General features: G+C 42.6%; 1 protein-coding gene across 2 annotated transcripts in view; it reads right to left on the reverse strand.

Moving 5' to 3' along the window:
- Window positions 1-20,509, reverse strand: part of ADAMTSL1 (ADAMTS like 1) — a gene marked incomplete at both ends in the record, with an annotated part of 469,161 nt that overhangs the window by 189,958 nt on the left and 258,694 nt on the right. For both annotated transcript variants that reach the window (XM_079706140.1, XM_079706139.1), the window contains one exon: window positions 4,420-4,630. In XM_079706140.1, the coding sequence (XP_079562266.1) occupies window positions 4,420-4,630 (211 nt within the window). The remainder of the gene's footprint in view (window positions 1-4,419; window positions 4,631-20,509) is intronic.

A 20,509-nucleotide genomic window follows, 5' to 3' on the forward strand; every position in this document is an offset into this window, starting at 1 on the left:
AATAAATAAATAAAATAGATTTATTAAAAAAAAAATCCTTTCTATTTCAAATACAGCAGTGTGTATAATAACCTAAATGAGAAAACAACTTGAAAAAGAATAGATACATATGTATATATAACTGAATCACTTTGCTGTACACCTGAAACTGACACATTGTTAATCAACTATACTCCAATATAAAATTAAAATAAAAAAAAGTTCCTAGAACTGCTCTGGATACATCGTAAGTGCTGCTCTTTTTAGAATAAGAAGCAGCTCCTGAAATGTATCAAGTGCTCCATAAATGAACAGGCACACTTGCCATGGACCTTTTCAGCACCATTCTCTATGCTTTACACACCTGCATGGGTGTGGTGGGTTCTCACTGAGACTGGGTTACTGCTGTTACTGACCTGATGGTCTAACTCAGGTGTCATGGGAAAGCAGCAGGTAAGGTGGTATGTGTGACTGTTGCATGAGCAGCACTGACCATGAACGCCATGTGGCTGCAGAGCAGGAGGGTAGTAGAGGAGTCCTGGTGGGACTCCTGCCGGCTTTGACAGGCAGAGGGGAGGGGAACTGCGGGTGGGCAGGGAGAAGCATGGGCAGAAGGAATGCACAAGCAGGGATGGGAGAACCACAGTTAAGAGATGGGCAGGGGCAGACGTGCAGAGGGATGAAGGCCTGACTAAGCCATTGGGCTTTATTATATGGCAGTGGAGAGTCACTGAAAAAAGTCCTAGCAGAAGACTCTCATGATCAAGGTGTCTCAGGCTGACTGATGCATCTATAACAGTGGTTCTCAATCATGGTGCTGTAACACACCAGTTGTGAAAATGATCTCTCGTGAGGTGTATAAAAAGTAATATAATGGATGGACCTAGAGATTACCATATTAAATGGAGGACTTCAGACCGAGAAAGACAAATATCATGTGATATCACTTATATGTGGCATCTAAAAAAGTGGTGCAAATGAACTTATTTACACAACAGAAATAGACTAACAGACATAGAAAACAAACTTACGGTTACTGAAGGGGATGGCAAGGTGGTGGGGGGAGATAAATTAGGAGTTTGAGATTAGCAGATACACACTACTGTATATAAAACAGATAAACAACAAGGACCTACTGTATAGCACAGAGAACTATATTCAATGTCTTGTAATAACCTATAATGGAAAAGAATCTGAAAAAAAAAAAAAACTGAATTGTTTGGGCTTCCCTGGTGGCACAGTGGTTGAGAGTCTGCCTGCTGATGCGGGGGACGCGGGTTCGTGCCCCGGTCCGGGAGGATCCCACATGCTGCGGAGCGGCTGGGCCCATGAGCCATGGCCGCTGAGCCTGCGCATCCGGAGCCTGTGCTCTGCAACGGGAGAGGCCACAACAGTGAGAGGCCCAAGTACCGCAAAAAAAAAAAAAAAAAAAAGTGTAAATCTTGGCTACTTGTTACTTGTCAGGCAAATGCTCTACAAAGGAAAAAGGAGGTTGCATTCTTAGCTGGTAAATGACAATTTACATAATTTATGTTTTTTTCCCCAGAAAGCAAGGCATAGGTAATACGCATGAGGTCAGTGGTAGCCCAATATTCAAAAAGCAAGGAGGGGGAGTTTCTCTCCTCAGGCAGGCCAATGGCCATCAGGTTGTTATCTGTCTTCCTTTAAATGAAGCATTTAATCCACCCTCTTCTTTTCTTTCATGTGAAAAAAGAGCATAAACTGGCTATTGAAGGATTAGAGACCTCAGCACTATCTCCTGGTACATCCAGGCAGCTAAATGGAAAAGACCATGTAAGTGCACTGCAGGTCCCCTCTCCCAGCAAGGACTGCCAAGGGACCAGAGGGCTGGCCAGGCAAATGGATGGTCAACAGCTGATGTCTTGACTAAGTGGCATCCTAGGACAACAGCCAATTAGCTTGGAGACGCTTAAATTACTCCTGACTTATTCCATAAGCATAAACAATGACTTCCTCTCTCCTAATAAGTGGTCAGTAATAGCTGATTTTGCCTAAAAAACTTAACTAAAGAAGTAGGGTTCTAGGAAATAATATAAGAATAGTCTATTGTTTCCTCTAGGTTCAGAGAGATTCCTAAAAGTGACCAAGGATTCCTATGCACCAGATGTTTAACAGGGATTTTTCTCTGGAAGATAGAATCCCTGGTGGCTTTCACTTTCTATGTTCTTTATTTCTTATTATGTTTGAATATTTTTCACAATTATTATGCATGGGGTATGAAAAAGATCTTTATGCATTGGGTATGAAAAAGATCTTTTTAAAGGTCCTAATAAAGTATAGTCAGTGGTTCACTGGCTAAACTTCAAAGAGTTTTTATTATTACTTTCCTGATCTGAAAAATGGACTTAAATCCAACTCATCTCAAAGTCTTCTCCCTAATGGAAGGAAATAGAAAAAGTTTTCAAAATAAATTCATGTCTTAACAGGCCCAAGGGCGAAGGAAAGTGGAAGAGTAATTGACTCTTTAGAAATCAACTGTTTCAAACAGGGCCACCAGGCATGGGGTGGCAGTGTTGGCAACAGACCGGAAAAGGTCATGTATATGGATGTGTTGGTCACTGCCATTATTCAGCAGCATGTGTGGCTATTGAAAGAGGTTGGTGTTTCACTGACTTTCACGGTCAATATTATTACCTACAACTATGAAACAAACCTATCAGGAGGATACAAAGTAAAAAATTTCAGGGCTTGTGGGCAGTACTATTGACCTATTTATTCATTTTGTTATTCAATAAACATCTTACCCAGAACTTATTAGGTACTTAATGGCAACACAAACTAATACTACAGGGACTTAGTTTCAACAGTAGAGGTTGATTGGGCTGACCTCATCCTTTCTTAGTGTTATCATGGGTTAGTGGTGCAGTATGAAGCTGAAGTATAATTAAAGGTAAAAGTATAAATGCACCAGAAATCAGGAGACCTGGGTTCTGGACAAGGCTCTATGACCTTGGGCAAAACCACATCTAGGACACAGTTATATCATCTGTAACTAAAATGAAGACAATCAAATCTACTTTTCACTGGACTATTGTGAGGATTAACTTCAATTAGGTGTGTCACAATATATATTTCTTAACAGAACATGGTACATAGATGTTCAAAACATATAACATTCTCTTGACTTGCACAAACCATCACACAGTAGCATGGACTTTACAAACCTAGCCATATAGTACATTTAAGCTCAAAAAGGATATATATATATAGTCAAGGTCTGTTTCTAGATGCTTTATACGTTAGTGTGTTGCTCACTCATTACTGTTTGATTCTTTGAGCACTTTGCTAAATCACAGCCCCAAGAAGGGGAAGGAAGAAGGAAGGGGCTCTGCCCACTGGCTGTGAAGAAGCAGAGAGGACGCATGGAAATGGCAGCTCTTTGTCTCGGCACCAAGGCTGTCTTCCTCTCTCCTTCTCAGTTGGATGAACACATGATTTATCATTCTAAGTGGGACACTTCTGAGAGTGAAAAACTGTTTCAGTAAAAGGAGGATGTAAGGCCCCCTCACCTTTCAGGCTTACTTTTTGTGACCTTTGTTGTCACTTTAAAACTACGTCTGATATTCTAATAGGGAGGCAATTGTACAATAAGATTTTATCCAAGTAATCAGTCTAAAATCCTGTATTTTTTAAAGGCATGCAAAAAGGTTACTTAACTAAAGTTTGATAAATATATATTAATTTTAGAGAGGATCTGAGGATAAAGTAATTGTATTTTTATTATTATAATATATGCTTGAGAATGGGGTCAGCAAACTGTTCTATAAAGGGGCAGAGTAAATGGTTTAGGTTTTGTGGGCCATATGGTCTCTGTCACAACCAAGCGGTTCTGCCCTTATAATGCAGGAACGTCACAAAAAACAGTGGGTGTGGCTGTCTTCCAATAAAAGTTTATTTACAATAATTGGTTGTGAACTGGATTTGGCTTTGGGCAACAGTTTGCCAACCCCTGCTTTAAACAATAGTTCCCCATGGATCAGGAAAATTTTAAAAGTCTGTAATTAACTCGACTTCTAACGTTCTATTTTGCTAAGGAATTATGTTTAAAAAAAAAAGAAAAGCCATTGCCTGGTATCTTTATCTCTTTGAATTTTAAATAGCAAAAGCTAGAAAAAGCACACATTCAGAAAATGTAGCTTTATGGAAATGTACCCACCACACAGTCCTTATTAAAAAAATTTTTCCTTAGCTCAGTGAAAACTTTGTCATGAATATCACTGGAGGCAGTACAGTAGAAAGAGCTTGGTAATCGTAATGAAAAGATCTGGATCTGAATAAGGTTGGGGGAGTACTAAGCAAGGAGGTATGAGCAGATCTTGAACAGTCCTTTAATGGCACAACACTCTCACAGGGCACTTTCCCTGTCCCGAATCACTGCTGCAAACACAAACTCCGATACTGGGTAACCCCAGAACTCACCGGCTGCCACTGCGCAGGGTACCAGGCTGGGGGGCAGTTGAAGCGGTTACAAGCTTGCACCGTGTTGGGCTTGGGCTGGTGACACAGCTCATCAGCCAGGATTACTGTTTCATTCATCTCTCTGGAAAGTAGGTGGGAGCAGGAGACATCTCTGGTCTGCAGGCCAACCCCACAGGTGAGACTACATGGACTCCACTTGCCAATTTCCCACCTGGGAAGAAATCAGAGCCAGAGAGGAAGAGGACACCCTGAGCACTTGTGTAGAGAACAGTTCCCATGACGTCAAATGTTACCTAATGGAGTAAAAACACCTACCTGGGTACTTGGGAAGTTCTAGCACAAGATTGGCTAGGAATTCTATCCCAAACCTAGAACCCATCCTTTCCCTTCATGCTCTAGAATTCATTCAGAGTAAACAAAGAGGGTGATAAAATGGAACCTCCAATTTTTACCCACAAAATCACCAAGAATGGTCACAACCATGTCTCTTTTGATGAAACATATAAGCTTCATCAAAATAAGAGGGTATGTTAGATAAGATATAAGTTGAGCACATAGAGGCTTTGGTTACCACATACTGAATAGCGGGTCTAGAAGAAAGCTTTCTGCTAATCTCTCTAGCCCTCATTCTTAGCAAGACTGAAAAATCTGTGCTTGTTTTTCTTTGGCTTCAAAATGAAAGGTTGCCAGTTCCAACTTCCTTCAAGCTTCCATCATAGCATAGAAACGTCTCGGTCTTATGTATGAATATCATCACTGCCTGGGACTGGAGAATGTAACAAAAGTGAGAGTTGCTAAATAGATTACTCTTCTTGAGGAGGAATAAGTGGAGAGAACAGCTCATTACCTAGAAGAGGAAGTCAAACATACAGATGAGTTAAGTGCATGAACTGGCCATTCCAAATGGCCAAGTCTTGACAAGTACATTTAGAGTGACCTAAGGGCCTGTAAAAACAGTCTCACTGCATTTCCCTGTTGATGCAGCCTCCAAAGTGGGAATAATAAAGAAACACCTCAGTTGCTTGGGCTTGGAGTGAGAAGTGTTCTTTATGATCAGTTTTAGAAAGTTCTGTTTACAGCGTGAGACACAAAGATTCTACAAACAGGAGTTAGCCAAGAAAAGCATGGAAAGTAGATCCTTCAGTAGCTAGGCCTGCCTAGCTTTTGTAGCCAGCCCTGAAAATTGGTTTAAAAGTCTCTGGCTTTAATGTTTTTCATCAGGCTGTAAAACTGAGTGTAGCTTTCTCAATCTTTTCAACTACTCTGATAGGTAATTACCTTTCCAACCCCTATTTCCACAACCTCCTTTCCTACCCTATATTTAAGCCATGTCTGTAATGAAGTACTTTGTCATTCTCGATTCATGTCCCCTGGTTTTCTAGCTCTGGCTTTACTGAAGCTGTTACTCCTAATTTGGAATACTTTTGGTCTTTCCCTTGCCCCTCTAAATTTCTTCCATTTCTATATATCCAAATTTAACCCATATTTAAAGGATTGTATCCACATCTGCTCCAGACACTGAATATTTTCTCGGTTGTATTACAGTTATTCAGTCTGTCAAGGACCCTACTAGAATATATACCTCTTGAAGGCAAGGTCCGTGTCTGAGTCAGTTTTGTATCTCTTGCAGGGTTCTTCATAGCTAATGTATATGGTTAATGTTTATGGTTAATACTTTTTTTTTTAGATAGTTAATGTATATGTTTACTACTAGTTAATGTATATGGTTAATATTTTTTTAAAATAAATGAGCAAATGGAAGGGACCTACCATCATCATGAGCACCTTACACACATTATCTCATTTAATTACTTACAGAACACTGAGTTGGGCTCTACTGATTTTCCCTATTTTAAAGTTGAAGGAATCTGAAAATCCAAGAGGCTGCTTGCCCAAATACCCATAATTATTAAGTAGTGAATCCAAGATTCAAACTTGGCTGTGTCTGGCTCCAAAGCCTTTGTACCTTCTATTATACAATATCATCTTATCTCCGGAAAATACCTTGAGAACTGTCCTACAAACATTCATAAAATTTTAAATGAATAAAAGAGGAGAGGCTGGGCTGAATATATTTCTTTTAGATCCTTGTATGAATGTCTATAAACTTATTTTTAGATCCCTAGCTTGGATAAATTCCAAGCTTCAAAATGTTGTGGGCTATTGGTTTTAAAAATATGTCCACACCAATGAGGCAGAACGGATGCTATGTGACTTCCAAGGCTAAATCAGAAAAAGGATGTAGCTTCCACTTGGCTCTCTCTTTGATTGCTCACTGTAAGGGAGGGCAGCCACCATGTCATGAGGACCCTGAGACAATCTGGAGGAAAGTCCACATGCAAAGGAACTGGGGCTGCTCACCAACAGTCAGCACCAACTTGCCAGTGACATGGGTCACTGGCCCATGCTACCTTGAAAGCAGCTCTGCTGGACCACGTCTGGCCTTCAGATGATTTCAACCTCATGAGACACCCTGAGCCAGAACTGCCTTTCCAAGTTGCTCCCAGATTTCTCACTCATTAAACTGTGAGAGGTAATAAATGTTTATTTTTGTTGTGAACTCCTAGGTGTTGGAGAAATTCATTATGCAATAATAGACAACGAATACAAGTATATGTTCTCTCCCCCAAACTTGCATATGTTCATCAAAAGACATATATGAGAAGGTTCAAAGAAGCACTATTCCTAATAGCTCAGCTGGGGAACAACCTAAATGTCCATCAACAGTTAAACGGATAGATAATTATGATATATTCATACAAACCTTGACAGAAGAATGAAAATAAACTACTACAACAACAAGCAACATGGCTGAATCTCACAAACATGAAACTGAGTGAACAAAACCACAACTGCAAAATCCATAGTGTGATTTCATTTACATAACACTCAAAAACCAAAACGAATCTACAATGTTAGAAGTGAGGGTGGTGGTTACCCTTGGTGGGTAGTAACTAGAACTAGAGTACGGTGTGGGGAGGGGGAGGGTTTCTGGGATGTTATCTTGATCTGGGTGCTGGATCTGCATTCTCGGTGTGAAAAAATCACCCGGCCATATGTGCAGAATTTGTGCACTTTTCTCTATATTTGTCATGCTTCAAAAAAGGATGTTTTCCTCCCTCCCCCTCCCACTTTCAAGAGAAACACTAAAATATTGTGGGTGTAAGATAGAATCCCACAACTACACCCAATGCTGATGACCACTCTATGGATGTCTCATAAAGGAGCCGCTTGCACAGCGAGTGCTGGCTCGAGGCTGAAACTTGCCCTAATTTAGTCCCTACACCACTGCTGCCCCTACTCCTGCCCTCGCCTCTGGCAGAAATTCAGTCACTGGGATCTTGAAGCAGACGCATCTGGCAGCCATGAGGCCACTTCAGTGCTGCTGGAAAAACTCACAAAACAAACATATCTGCTTACTCATGATAAAGGTACATTGCTTTCTCAAGGGAAGGAGGGTAGCAGAAGCTATCTGTGTATTAAGCACTTTGCTGATTCTGGGTCAAAGTATTTTAATCAATTTAGGCCAAACGAGGGAAAACAGAGAGATGCCCCCGCTGCTCCTCTCCTGCATAGGGGCTTCGATTGTGAGGGCTGGGTCCTGCTGGCTGCCGACAGCCGCCTCCCTGTATTCTGTGCCTTTGGCTGTCGCTGACGGAGGGACTGTAGGCTGGTGGGACTCAGCCTGTGGGCAGGATTAGCTGTAGCTGGCAGCCTGGGAGACACTGACAGGCCTTCCCTGGGATTCTGGGTTCTGGCTTCTCATAAGCCCAGTGCTGAGGAGGACAGGGGCTCTGGACATCAGAGGGCGGGGGTGTTTGTGCTTCCTCCCCCACTTTGTCTGGTTGACTTTAACTCATCTTTTCATCTTCACTGAAAATGTTACTTCCTCAGGGAGGAAGCCCTCAACTGGGTAAAATTTTCCTCTATGATACGGTTTCACGAATACTCTCCATTTGGAAATTCTCAACACACTTGGTTTTTTCTTTTGTTATGTTGTGGTAAGAACACGTACCATGGGATCTACTCTCTTAACAAAATTTTAAGTGTGCAATACAGTATTGTTGTCTCTAGGTACAGCGTTGTACAGCAAATCTCTAACACTCATCTTGCTTAACTGAAATTTTATGCCTGTTGATTGTAACTCTCCATTTCCCCCTCTCCTGAGCTCCTGGCAACCACCATTCCACTCTTTGATTCTATCAATTTGACTATTTTAGATACCTCATGTAAGTGGTATCATAGTATTTGTCCTTCTGCGACTGGTTTATTTAACTTAGCATAAAGTCTTTAAGGTTCATCCATATTGTTACACACTGCAAAATTTCCTTCCTTTCTAAGGCTGAATAATATTCCATTGAAAGTATACATCACATCTTTATCTATTCATCTGTCCATGGGCATTTAAGCTGTTTCCACATCTTGGAAACAGCTACTGAGAACAGTGAGTGTTACAATGAATCTGAGAATGCAGGTATCCCTTCAAGGTCCTGATTTCAATTCTTTTGGATAAATATCGAGAAGTGGCATTGCAGGATCGTGTGATAGTTTTATTTTTCAATTTTGGAGGAACCACTATACTGTTTTCCACAGTGGCTGCACCATTTTGTACTTCCCCCAACACTGTGCAAGGGTTCCAATTTCTCTACATTCTTGCCAACACTTGCTGTCTTTGGGTTTTTTTTTGTTTTTTGTTTTTTTTTGCAGTATGTGGGGCCTCTCACTGTTGTGGCCTCTCCCGTAGCGGAGCACAGGCTCCAGATGCGCAGGCCCAGCAGCCATGGCTCACGGGCCTAGCCGCTCCGCGGCATGTGGGATCTTCCCGGACCGGGGCATGAACCTGTGTCCCCTGCATCGGCAGGCAGACTCTCAACCACTGTGCCACCAGGGAAGCCCTGTCTTTGGTTTTTTGATGATAGCCATCCTGATGGGTCTGAGATGATATCTCATTGTAGTTTTCGTTTGCATTTCCCTGATGATTGGTGACACTGAGCATTTTTCGTATACTCGTTGGACACTTGTATGTCTTCTTTAGAACGCACCTGTAATCTGAGTATCCTGCTCGACTATTACCTTGATGAGAGCATGAGGCTGTGCCTCTTTTGGTTTATCACTCGTTATGGGTTTAATTGTATCCCCCCAAAAGATATGTTGGAGTCCTAACCCCCAGTACCTCAGAATGTGACCTCATTTGGAAGTAGGGTCATGGTGGATGTAATCACTTAAGATGAGGTCATCCTAGAGTAGGGTGGGTCCTCAATCCAATATGACACGTACCTCATAAGAAGAGAGAGAGACACCCAGGGAGAATGCCATGTCATGACAGAGACAAAGATGACGGTGATGCATCTACAAGCCAAGGAATGTCGAGGATTGCCGGTAAACTCCAGAAGTTAGAAGAGGCAAGGAAAGATCCTCTCTCACACGTTTCAGGGACCATGGCTCTGCTGACATCATAATTTTGGACCTGATTTTTGCCTCCAGAACTTGGAGAGAATAAATTTCTGTTGTTTTAAGTCACCCCATTTGTAGTAAATACTTTGTTATGGCAGCCCTAGGAAACCAAACTGCAACCTCAGTGCCTAGCACAGTGCCTGGAACATAGCAGATGCTCGGGAAGGACGAGGGGACTCCAGCTGAGTGGAACCCCAGTGACCTGTGTGTGCCCCTTTGGATTCGTCACTTGCCTGGTCAACATCTCAGCTGTGTCCTCTGAACCGCCCACCCCAATTTCAAGGTCCCCAAAGCTCTGAACACCACTAGGTTTGCTTCAGTGTGGTGAAAACTATCCGGTAACAAAGCTGGACCTGGATTGACATGACGCCTTGACAGGTCACATCTCACTTGATGTAAATATTTATACATTTTACTGCAGTAATAGTAGCCTGTTGGATTATGGTGTTTTCCCCCCCAGAACTCACTACAGATGTTATACACTTAACGCCTTAGTAATCCTAACGTATTTCTAAAATGCCCCAAATTCTGGATTCCAAAACACATCTGCTCCAATGGTTTTGGCTAAAGGATCTGTGGTCCTGTATACAGAGAAGAGTAAACATGATCACTATGATTTCTTTTAGCTTCTAGGCTTCAGGTGTTGGCTTCATGGTTGGGCTCACAGCCAAAATGTTAGGGAGACTGGTTCCCCCTGAATTATCTTTCTATACTGTTTTCTTTCTGCTGAACCCTTCTTCTCCACATTCCTGTTTCTTTCTGCCAAAACATGCTTGCAGGGAAGGCACTAGGAGTCGAGAGATCACAGTGATGCCCTGTAGCTTCAGGCTGGACCTTGCCAAGCTCCTGCAATTGACTCCTGACCAAGGGCAGGCAGGAGACAGGTTACCTCCCACCCTGCAAGGCTGGAATTAGGCTTCCTGCCCTCTGCCCAGCATCATGGGTCCTTGGGTTGGCCTGTCATTATAACTGGATTTTAGATTTTAGGCTTGGTTTCCTGATTTCCCCTTTGTTTTTCTGATGGTACTGGAGTTCTGCCCAAAGTCTGACTTATTGAAACGTGGTCTTGTCACCCTGCCTGTATCGGACCAGTTCTTGGCCTTGGGCACAGCAGAGAGACCCTTCGCCGTGAGCCGTAAGCCATGATGTGACCACAACATATCCAGCTGACGTCACGTATTATGGCCAATAACAATAAGAATACTAACATTACCAGTGTTTACAATGAACCAGGTACTGTGCTAGTTGCTTTAAATGAGTTGCCTCCTTTAATCCTCTCCACAGCCCTGTGAGAGAGGTACTGTGATTATTTGCATTTTAACAACAAGGAGTTGAGGCCTGAAGAAGTTAAATGATTAATTAGTCATGGCCTAGAATGCCTCCTGCCAGGCCTGACACTGATGTCAACGCCACCTGCATCACATCAAAGTCCCCCATGACTTGGACATGGGGGTGCTGAGAATGGGGCTGCTCCCTGTGACAGAGGCCAGCACTGCGGATTTTAGAAGCCCCAGCTCTGCATTATCCCAGCAGGACTCAGGGCTAAGCTCCCCCAAGATGGGGGATACATATCTGAACTTATGTATTACCTACATCGACTCTATGAAGACGGTATTATCAGTTCTCCCATTTTATAGGGCAATACAACAGAGGCTCTGACCAGCTGAGCAACTTGCCCAAACTCACACAGCTAGTAAACAAAGGAATCAGGATTCAAACCCAGGCAGCCAGGCTACGGCTTCTGAGGGACAGGATGATGAAGACAGAAATGTGTCCCCCAAGATATGGGATACATTTCTGAACTTATGTATTACCTACATCAAGTCTATGAAGACGGTATTATCAGTTCTCCCATTTTATAGGGCAATACAACAGAGGCTCTGACCAGCTGAGCAACTTGCCCAAACTCACACAGCTAGTAAACAAGGGAATCAGGATTCAAACCCAGGCAGCCAGGCTACGGCTTCTGAGGGCCAGGATGATGAAGACAACAGTACAAACTAGATCTGAGATGCAAATTTTAGGATCCCTGGTGCTCACAACTTCAGAAAATGACAAATGACAAAATGACAGATGTATTCCTCAGTAATAGAAGCAACCACCACCGAAGCCGCCCAGGGTCATGAACAGTTGTTTTTCAGTGAAGCAGCAGTGGGACTTGGCAGCTGAAGGGCAAAGGCAGAGTGTGGTTCCCCCACGTGCATGTTTGTTTTTTGGGAAGGTGGCTGTCAGAGGTAATTTGGGCAATCAAGGACCCATGGTGGTTGCAGCTTCTTAGCCGCTGGTGTTTGTATTAGCTACACAAAAGGAGGAATTTTTGCCTTCCTTTAGACAAGGGCTCATTATGTGAGCTGCCAAGGGTTTGCTCCCCTACTCTTTCAGAGAGGCCTCCAGCAACTCACTGTTTGTTGCTGGTATAAATGCACATAATTTCTAACGGCAGACTCTCCCCACCGCAAGCTACTATCTGAAGAACCTCCTCTTACCCTGGCTTTTGCGGCAAAGTAGGGTTTGTTTCTCCACTCAAAAATTTAAAATGCAGTTTTTATTGGGAGGCAAAATACCATTATAAATTTCAGTTATTTGTTAGATGCCTTCTTTATACTTGTGTGTAATCCTCCAACTTGACATTTCTGCCCAACATTTCTACCTTGTGATTTTGTTTTTAAGGTTCCCCCCAAAATATTTGTTTCCTTTACAATGCCTCTGAGGTCAGGAGGTAGATAGCAATCCGGCAATAATAAATCAGATATCATGGAGCGTGGCCAGCTCCAGAAATCCTAAGGTAGGGCCAAGAGAAACCTCCCTTCACCAGGGACATTATGACCCTGTCCCACTTTAAGGTTCTTGGACGATTATTAGTGGCTCCTCATTTATCTCCACATCTTCCAATCTATCCATAGCCTGAAGCTTCCAAAATGTCAGTCTACAATGTGAATCTGCTCACTTGACTTCCTCTGATTATAAACCTCCATTGGAGTCCGAGCTGGGCTTTCAGGGGAGGGGGTCCAGGGTGTCCAGGGCTCAGTTTTGGTCCAGTGCACCCAGTGGGGGCAAGGTGGTGCTGCCTGGCTGGAGCTGAACTTTTTTTTTTTTTTTACATCTTTATTGGAGTATAATTGCTTTACAATGGTGTGCTAGTTTCTGCTTTATAACAAAGTGAATCAGTTATACATATGCATATGTCCCCATATCTCTTCCGTCTTTCGTCTCCCTCCTACCCTCCCTATCCCACCCCTCTAGGCGGTCACAAAGCACTGAGCTGATCTCCCTGTGCTATGCGGCTGCTTCCCACTAGCTATCTACCTTACGTTTGGTAGTGTATATATGTCCATGCCACTCTCTTGCTTTGTCACAGCTTACCCTTCCCCCTCCCCATATCCTCAAGTCCATGCTCTAGTAGGTCTGTGTCTTTATTCCTGTCTTACGCCTAGGTTCTTTATGACATTTTTTTTTTCTTAAATTCCGTACATATGTGTTATGGAGCTGAACTTTCTAACTGGCTTTTCCTCCTTCCTTCCCTCTTCTGCTTTGTAGGACCGAACTTTAGCCTGAGGCTTGGTGGGGAGTGGTCCATTGGCATGTGACAGGGCTCACCACGGGCAATGATAACTGGGAACTGAACATTCAGGAAGGAGTGAACAAATACATAAGTACATGAAGGAGAATGGGAGCCAGACTTCTTAGTGTCAGAGAGGAGTTACAGATACAGAAAGTGGGAAGACTAGAATAAACCTGATAAAATTAGACTGGTATTGAAAACAGCGTGAACTCATGATATTTAATAGACAGATACCTAGATAGACAAAGATATATCAATAGATATACATGAGTGTATACAAATATACAGATGTATATGTTTACAATATTTCCTAGCTCTCTCTGCTAACAGGTCTCGAAGTAATGACCTCTAGGTCTCCTAGTAGTATCAAGCATATCAAGTGCCCAGATCTTGGTTTCTACATATCATTCTTCACTAAGGAACCAGTTCCTGTAAAAAGGGCTCTGGGGCAGGGGCTGGGAAAATGAAAAGTGAGCCTGGAATATCTTATACCAGGAAACTGGGAAGTACTCAAAGAATGATGGGGTATAAATCAAAAGGACACAGGGGCCAGTTTGAAGGGGCTCTCACTGTCCACGTCTGAGATAATTTGACAGTAATGAATTTTAACTCTCTAAGTAGAATAGAAATTCATAAGTAAATAAATAAGAGAAATCTCTACCCAACAGTAGAATGCCTACTAATAAACTAGAAGGAATGACAGAGTTTAGAAAGTCACCATTTGTCAACAATAACAACAACAATGATAATAACACTTGATTCAGGCAAGAATCGTCAACGAATATTGACACTGGTGGGTGAAAGGTTGGTGAGGAATAGGGAATTCACTTAGCCTTAGATTATCTACATAAAATACTTGTTACTTGCTATAAATATGATCAACATACTTATTACTTTTATGGTGGAAAACCTGGCCGACATCATCTTAACCAAGTCATAAGAATTGCCATCATCAGTAACGAATGGAATGGAACACCTTTCATCATCTCCTGACACAATGCACTAAGAAGTACACAGCGTACTTCTGCAGTGCTTTTGTCAAATTTCAAAAATCACGAGGGACCATCAAACAAACCCAAACGGAGGGACATTTTACAAAGTAACTGGCCTGTACTCTTCACAAATGTCCAGGATATGAAAGACAAGAAGAGACTGTCCCAGATGGGAGAAATCTAAGAAGAAATGGAAGACCCTAGATTGGATGTGGGGCCTATAAAGGGCATTGCGGGGACAACAGGCAACATGTGAATGGAGTCTGTGCATGAGATGGTGATACTGAATTCATGTCGTTTCTTGATGGATGGTAAGTTGCACCGTGGTTATTTATGACAACATTCTTGTTTTTAGGTAATAAACACTGAAGTGTTAAGATGCATGTGGGTATATGCATGTGGGTGTAAGATGCATTTAGGTATATGCATGCATATATCTAAAATTATTCCCAAATGGTCCCAAAATGTTAACAACTATAGAACTGAGGGTCCGAGTATAAGGGAGATCTGTGTACTATTTTGGCGACTTGTCTAAAAACTGAAGTTATTTCGAAATAAAGCTTATAAAAAACATCCACTGGCTCCCTGTTACCCACAGGCCAATGGTCAAATCCTTGGCTCGCCTGCAATGTGCTTCCCAAAGAAGTTTGAGTATATCTTTCTGGTGTAATCTCTGGTCACCCCATACTCAGCTTTGCTGAGTACCCAGCAGAAGAGGACTGCTCTTCTCTGGCTGGCAGATGCCTCTCCCTCTCAGGTTGGATCCTGAACATCACCTTCCTCTCTGAACACTTTTCCGATGCCCCTCCCACAAGGCAGAGCTAGACCTTTCCCTCTCCAGCACGCTGCTGTGTCTTTCCTTCTAGTGGCATTCTTTTCTTCCCTCAGGCTCATCTTCACCACACTGTAGTTACTTGTCTACTTATTTATCTCTCTCACTAGACCCTAACGGCCCTGACTTACTCAACTTAACATCTCCAGGACCTACTCCAGTGCCGGCACAACAAGGATGCCCAGGGTGGCATCGTGGCCTAACGAAGGAGACCTTTGGCTCTGGAATTGTATTCTCTGTGAATGAACCGTGCCCTGCCACTCTCTAACTGCATAACCTTGGGCAAGTTACTAAACATATTTAAAATAGGAATAATAGCAATACTCCCTTCAAAGGGTCGTTAGGAGGTTTAAGTGAAAACATCTATGTACAGGGCATAAGCACAGTGCCTGGCACAGATTAAGGGCTCTGTAAACATTAGCTAATATGAACTGTTCTTACTGGTGGCTCAGTAAATATTTGTTAAATGCGTGGATGATGATTGTAAGGATAGAGTTTAATGAATAGAGTGAGAATTCTTCCCAGAGTGAGTCAGTCAAAGTACCATAGGTTACAGAGACTGAGGGAAAGGACATTTGTGACCTGCCCACATTAACTGAGCATTTACGCATGCCCTGCTAATAAGCCCTGTGGCAGATACAGAAGTGGGGAATGTGCTCGCTACCTTCAACATGCTTTCAGCAAAGATGGGGAGAACTGACAAACACCCAGGAGACACAGCAAACAATGTTAGATAAGAGGAATGAGCTAACTGCTAAACGATTTGGCTGAAGCATGGACACTGCAGAATTTCAGAAGACAGGCAGTGTGGTGCTCATACCACTTGCATTTACACGACTGATTGCAAATCACAAAGTCTGTCCATCAACATTATCTCACTTGATCCACCTAACTCAGAAGTAAAGCAAAGCCAGCATCACTACCTCCATCTTACAGATCAGCAAACTGGGGCTCAGAGAAACCAGTGATTTCCCCAAAGTTGGGAAGGGAAGTCAGGTTACTCCTTCTACCCTGCTAAGTCACTAAGGGTGGAGGATGGAATCATGAAGGGTCCGAGAGGAAGAATAGACAAGTTTAGAAAAATTGTTACACTCCACAGCAGATGGATCTGCTACAAGCTCTGTGCTTTAGAAAGCTGCTTAAAGGGGCCTAGGGAAAATAAAAGATCAAAGGAGATGTTAGACAATAGACAGTACAAATATATTTGAAGGCCAAAAATCAACCAAAAGCATATAGGATAAACAGCATCGAGAGAATCAGGGCTCTCTATAAAAGAGGAGCTTGCGTGGCTCAGGACACAGGAGATAGAGCCACGTTTCTCTTGGAAGTCAGCCTGCTTGGTACAAGGTTTTGCCTCCATAAAAATGCTTATAGTCAAGATTACCAAACACCTGAGGTGGCAAAGCACTTATATCTACTGAAGAACAGTGTGGTGGAAGTGATGACTTTAGCCATGCCAGCTGGTCTCACCTTCTAAATTGTTTCTTAAAAAAAAAAAAAAATCAAGGTTGCCAACATTGCAAATAACTCCTTGGTGGGTTTTTTGCTATTTTAAAAAAGAGATTAATGAATAGCTCTTGAGAAAAAGAGCGCTTGCAGCAAGATATACATTTACTCTCTCATTACAAGCATGCCATTTGCTTTAAACCTACTTCCTTCATAGAGCATGTCAAACAGCAGAAGGGCCTGGAAACTAGGCCCAGTGGTACAAAGCATCTCCAGCCTTCTCTCCCACACCCTCCAACACTTCTCTATGGCATCCTGTTGTCCAAGAAACACCACGTGTCTGCTTACCTACAGGCAGTTTGATTCAATTAAAGCTTCTAAGTTCTCCCTCCTATTCTCTGATCGCCCTGTCTTCTGGGTGATAGTACATTAAAATGAGATAGAATTTCTGCTGGCTATTATGATTCAGACAGGATTCCTGAGACACAGGTTAGGAGGGTAGATGATCTGCCAAATCACTTGTGCCCTTAGAAGTTTGAGATTTTAGTTGGCTTGCTTAGAATTCTAGGTGGAAATTTCCTATTAAAAATAGTCACAGGCTGGGAAAAACTGGCAGAACAGGTCTTCAGATAGTTAGATACTTTCAGGAGCTGATTTTATGAGTCCAATTCTTGTTATCTCCGCATATCTAGAAAAGCACTAAAATCCTTCATGGTGATGACTGCTCCTCGAGACTAGCAGAAAACTTCTGCAAAAAAATATGTGCTTGATTGTATGTACTCCCCCTTCACAAAAATCACATATATACTGACCTTCCCCCCTACTTTTTTGGAGCAGTTTCTCAGAGCTATCTGAAATGCTGTCTCCCAAGCTATAGTCCTCATTTTGCCCCAAATAAAACTTGACTCCCCCCCACCCCACACACACACACACAAAAAACCATCACAGGGTTGTCCTGCTTGTGGTCAAGATCACAGAAGGAACTGCTTCAATCACAAACACAAGTGTCACCTGGCAGTTTTCTTTTTCTCCCTCTAACACCCTCTTGTGGTTATTATTCCAGTTTTCTTTTTGATCTTAATCGATGAGCATCCTCACACTGAAGGTCTAGCACTAAACGAACTCCCTTCCTCTTCCAGAATTAAATCCCCCAAACAGAGATGAGCTTCTCCAGGCTTAACTGTTTGCTGGCTTCCCAACACACCATTTTTCTTTTTCACATCTGTGAATGTGCTTCCAACCTTTCCTTCCTGGAATGCTCTCCATATTCCCAGCTCCAGGTCTGACTCAAGTCCTTCCTCGGGGAGGGTCTCCCTCGCCATCCTAGCTCCTATCAACTGCATCCTCTTTACAATCCTAATAGATTTACTGTCATTTGGCCCTTGTTTAGATTCTATAACACTGACCATGTAGCTGTTCCAAGCCAAGGCTAGAGTCTCTTAATTGACATAATTCTATTTGCCTAAATGTTTTTCTCTAGTTATCATCCCAAGTAGAATATAAGGTTTTTAAGATTTAGGATCAAGTATTTTGGAGTTCAGAGCATTGTTTGGCATCCATCAAATCAGGCCATAAAGATTGCTATCTCTTTGTTGATTTGCAGGGGGCATTTCTCACTTAAACCCTACAAGCCTAAGAGTTTCTTCCTGTTATGGGTTGATAATGTCCTCCCCAAAAGATATGCTGAAGTCTGAACTCCCAGCACCTCAGAATATGACCATATTTGGAAATAGGGTCTTTTTAGAGATAATCAAGTTAAAATGAGGTCATTAGGGTGGGTCCTAATCCATTATGACTGGTGTCTTTAGAAAAAGGAGACAGACAGGGAAAGTGATCACGGGAAGATGGAGGGTTAGAGAGAGGCATCTACAAGCCATCGAACACCAAAGATTGTTGAAAAACCAGCTGAAACTAGGAAGAGGCAAGGAAGGATACTTCCCCTACAGATTTCAGAGACAGCATGGCTCTGCTCAGATGATTTAAGACTTTTAGCCTCCAGAACTGAGAATAAATATCTGCTGTTCTAAGACACCCAGTTTATGGTACTTCATTATGGTAGCCCTAGCAAACCAATACACTCCCTCAAGTTAGTTCTCTTGAGAAGTTTTTAATCCATTTATTTATGTTGTAAATGGAAACCTTTCTGGACATTTATATTCATGGGCTTTCTCTCCAAGTGAAATGCCTGGGAAGTTCAGTCCTTTATGTCAGGATCCACAGATCTGCGTCTATTGATATAATCTCCTGCAAGATTCTGCCTCCTCTTTCCTTTCATCATAATGGCTTTCACAGTCTTGTAGACTAAATTTTTTCTTCCACCCATGTATTTGGCCATTCATATACATATGTGTGCCTATAGCCATGCATTCATTGGATAAAAACCTACTATGTACCAAGTGTTATGCTGAATGATGGGGATGCAGAGATTTTTAAAAAAAATTCTTGACCTTAAGGGCTTTAGGAGACAACTACAAGATACTGTAATAAGTGCTATTCATTTATTTATTCATTCAACTAGCATTCATTGAGCCCTTTATGTGGCCAGGCTCTACATGAAGGGACAGAATGGTAAAGGAGAGAAAGACAGACCCTATTCCCATGGGGCTCACAATTTAGTCTATGAGACAGGTAAGCATGAGGTGTAGGGAAGCACAAAAATACAGACTGGGAGTCAAAAGGGAAGTGATAGTCATGGAAGGCTTCCTGGAGTCAGTGATGCCTGGGCTGAGTCTTGAAGGGTGAATAAGAGGTGGCCAGCAGAGGCAGAAGTAAAGAGAAAGTATTCCAGGCAGAGTGAGTTGTTAAGTTGCATTTGGGGAATTCCAGTTTATCTATTTCCATGCTCAGGGCTGGAAAGAATATTGAGTAGAAAGCCTAGTAAATACTTGGAAAATTCTGGTTCTCACTCCCCTCTGTTTTCCTCGATGTCATTATGGTGGGTAAGGGAGCCTGGAAAACAGAGGTGCCGTGGGCAGCCAAACCCCCAATGACCAAGATGACTTAAGCTCACTACAGTTCAAACCCACAGCCCCGAGGACAGTGCTGGGTAGCACACGTCCCATCAGCTGACAGCTGGATGCCCAGCACGATCCCTTTCTGTCCATCCCAAGGGGTACCGGGCTTTGGTGAGAATCCCAACAGGCCCGTGGCACAGGGTGACATGGGGCTTTAAGCAGGCCCTCCGCCATGTTTAATCAGACCAGAAATTCATTTCAATCCTGGTTTAGCAGAGGAAAACAAAAGATAGAGCCATTTCCCCTGGAGAGATGTCTCTGTCTCAGTCTCCAGGGTTTGATACGTGAGGAGTCAGGAGAGGAAGCAGCTAACTATGGATGCTGGGTGTGATGAATTGCATCAGTGCTGGGACACACACACACACCCACGCACACACACACTGCTATAGGCAGCACCTGCTCTTTGCCAACCAAGAATGTTTCTATTCACACAGGTGTTGTACCCACAGGACACAGAGAGCAGCAGCCCATGTACTCTCTAGCCCTGAGGGGTGTCTTCTTGAGGAGAAAGAGGAAGGCCATGCACAAATGTTTTCATATTTGACCACATGAAAATGACCTAAAGTTATTTTTCAAGTGAGGTTCAAAGATCTCTTCAAGTAGAATGTACGTTTTACTCTTTGATGTTTTGTTATCTCAGGATTATTATCAGACTGAAGTCTGACTAAATTTAAACCCTCATATTAGGATTTATTTTGGCTTATTAAATCCCTCATTTGTTCTCAATTATCCATGATGCTCATTTATTGCTAGCACTTTTATCGCTGGAACGCTATGTTTAAGCACACTT

The sequence above is a fragment of the Hyperoodon ampullatus genome, assembly GCF_949752795.1.
Source record: "Hyperoodon ampullatus genome assembly, chromosome: 6".
Lineage (NCBI taxonomy): Eukaryota > Metazoa > Chordata > Mammalia > Artiodactyla > Ziphiidae > Hyperoodon > Hyperoodon ampullatus.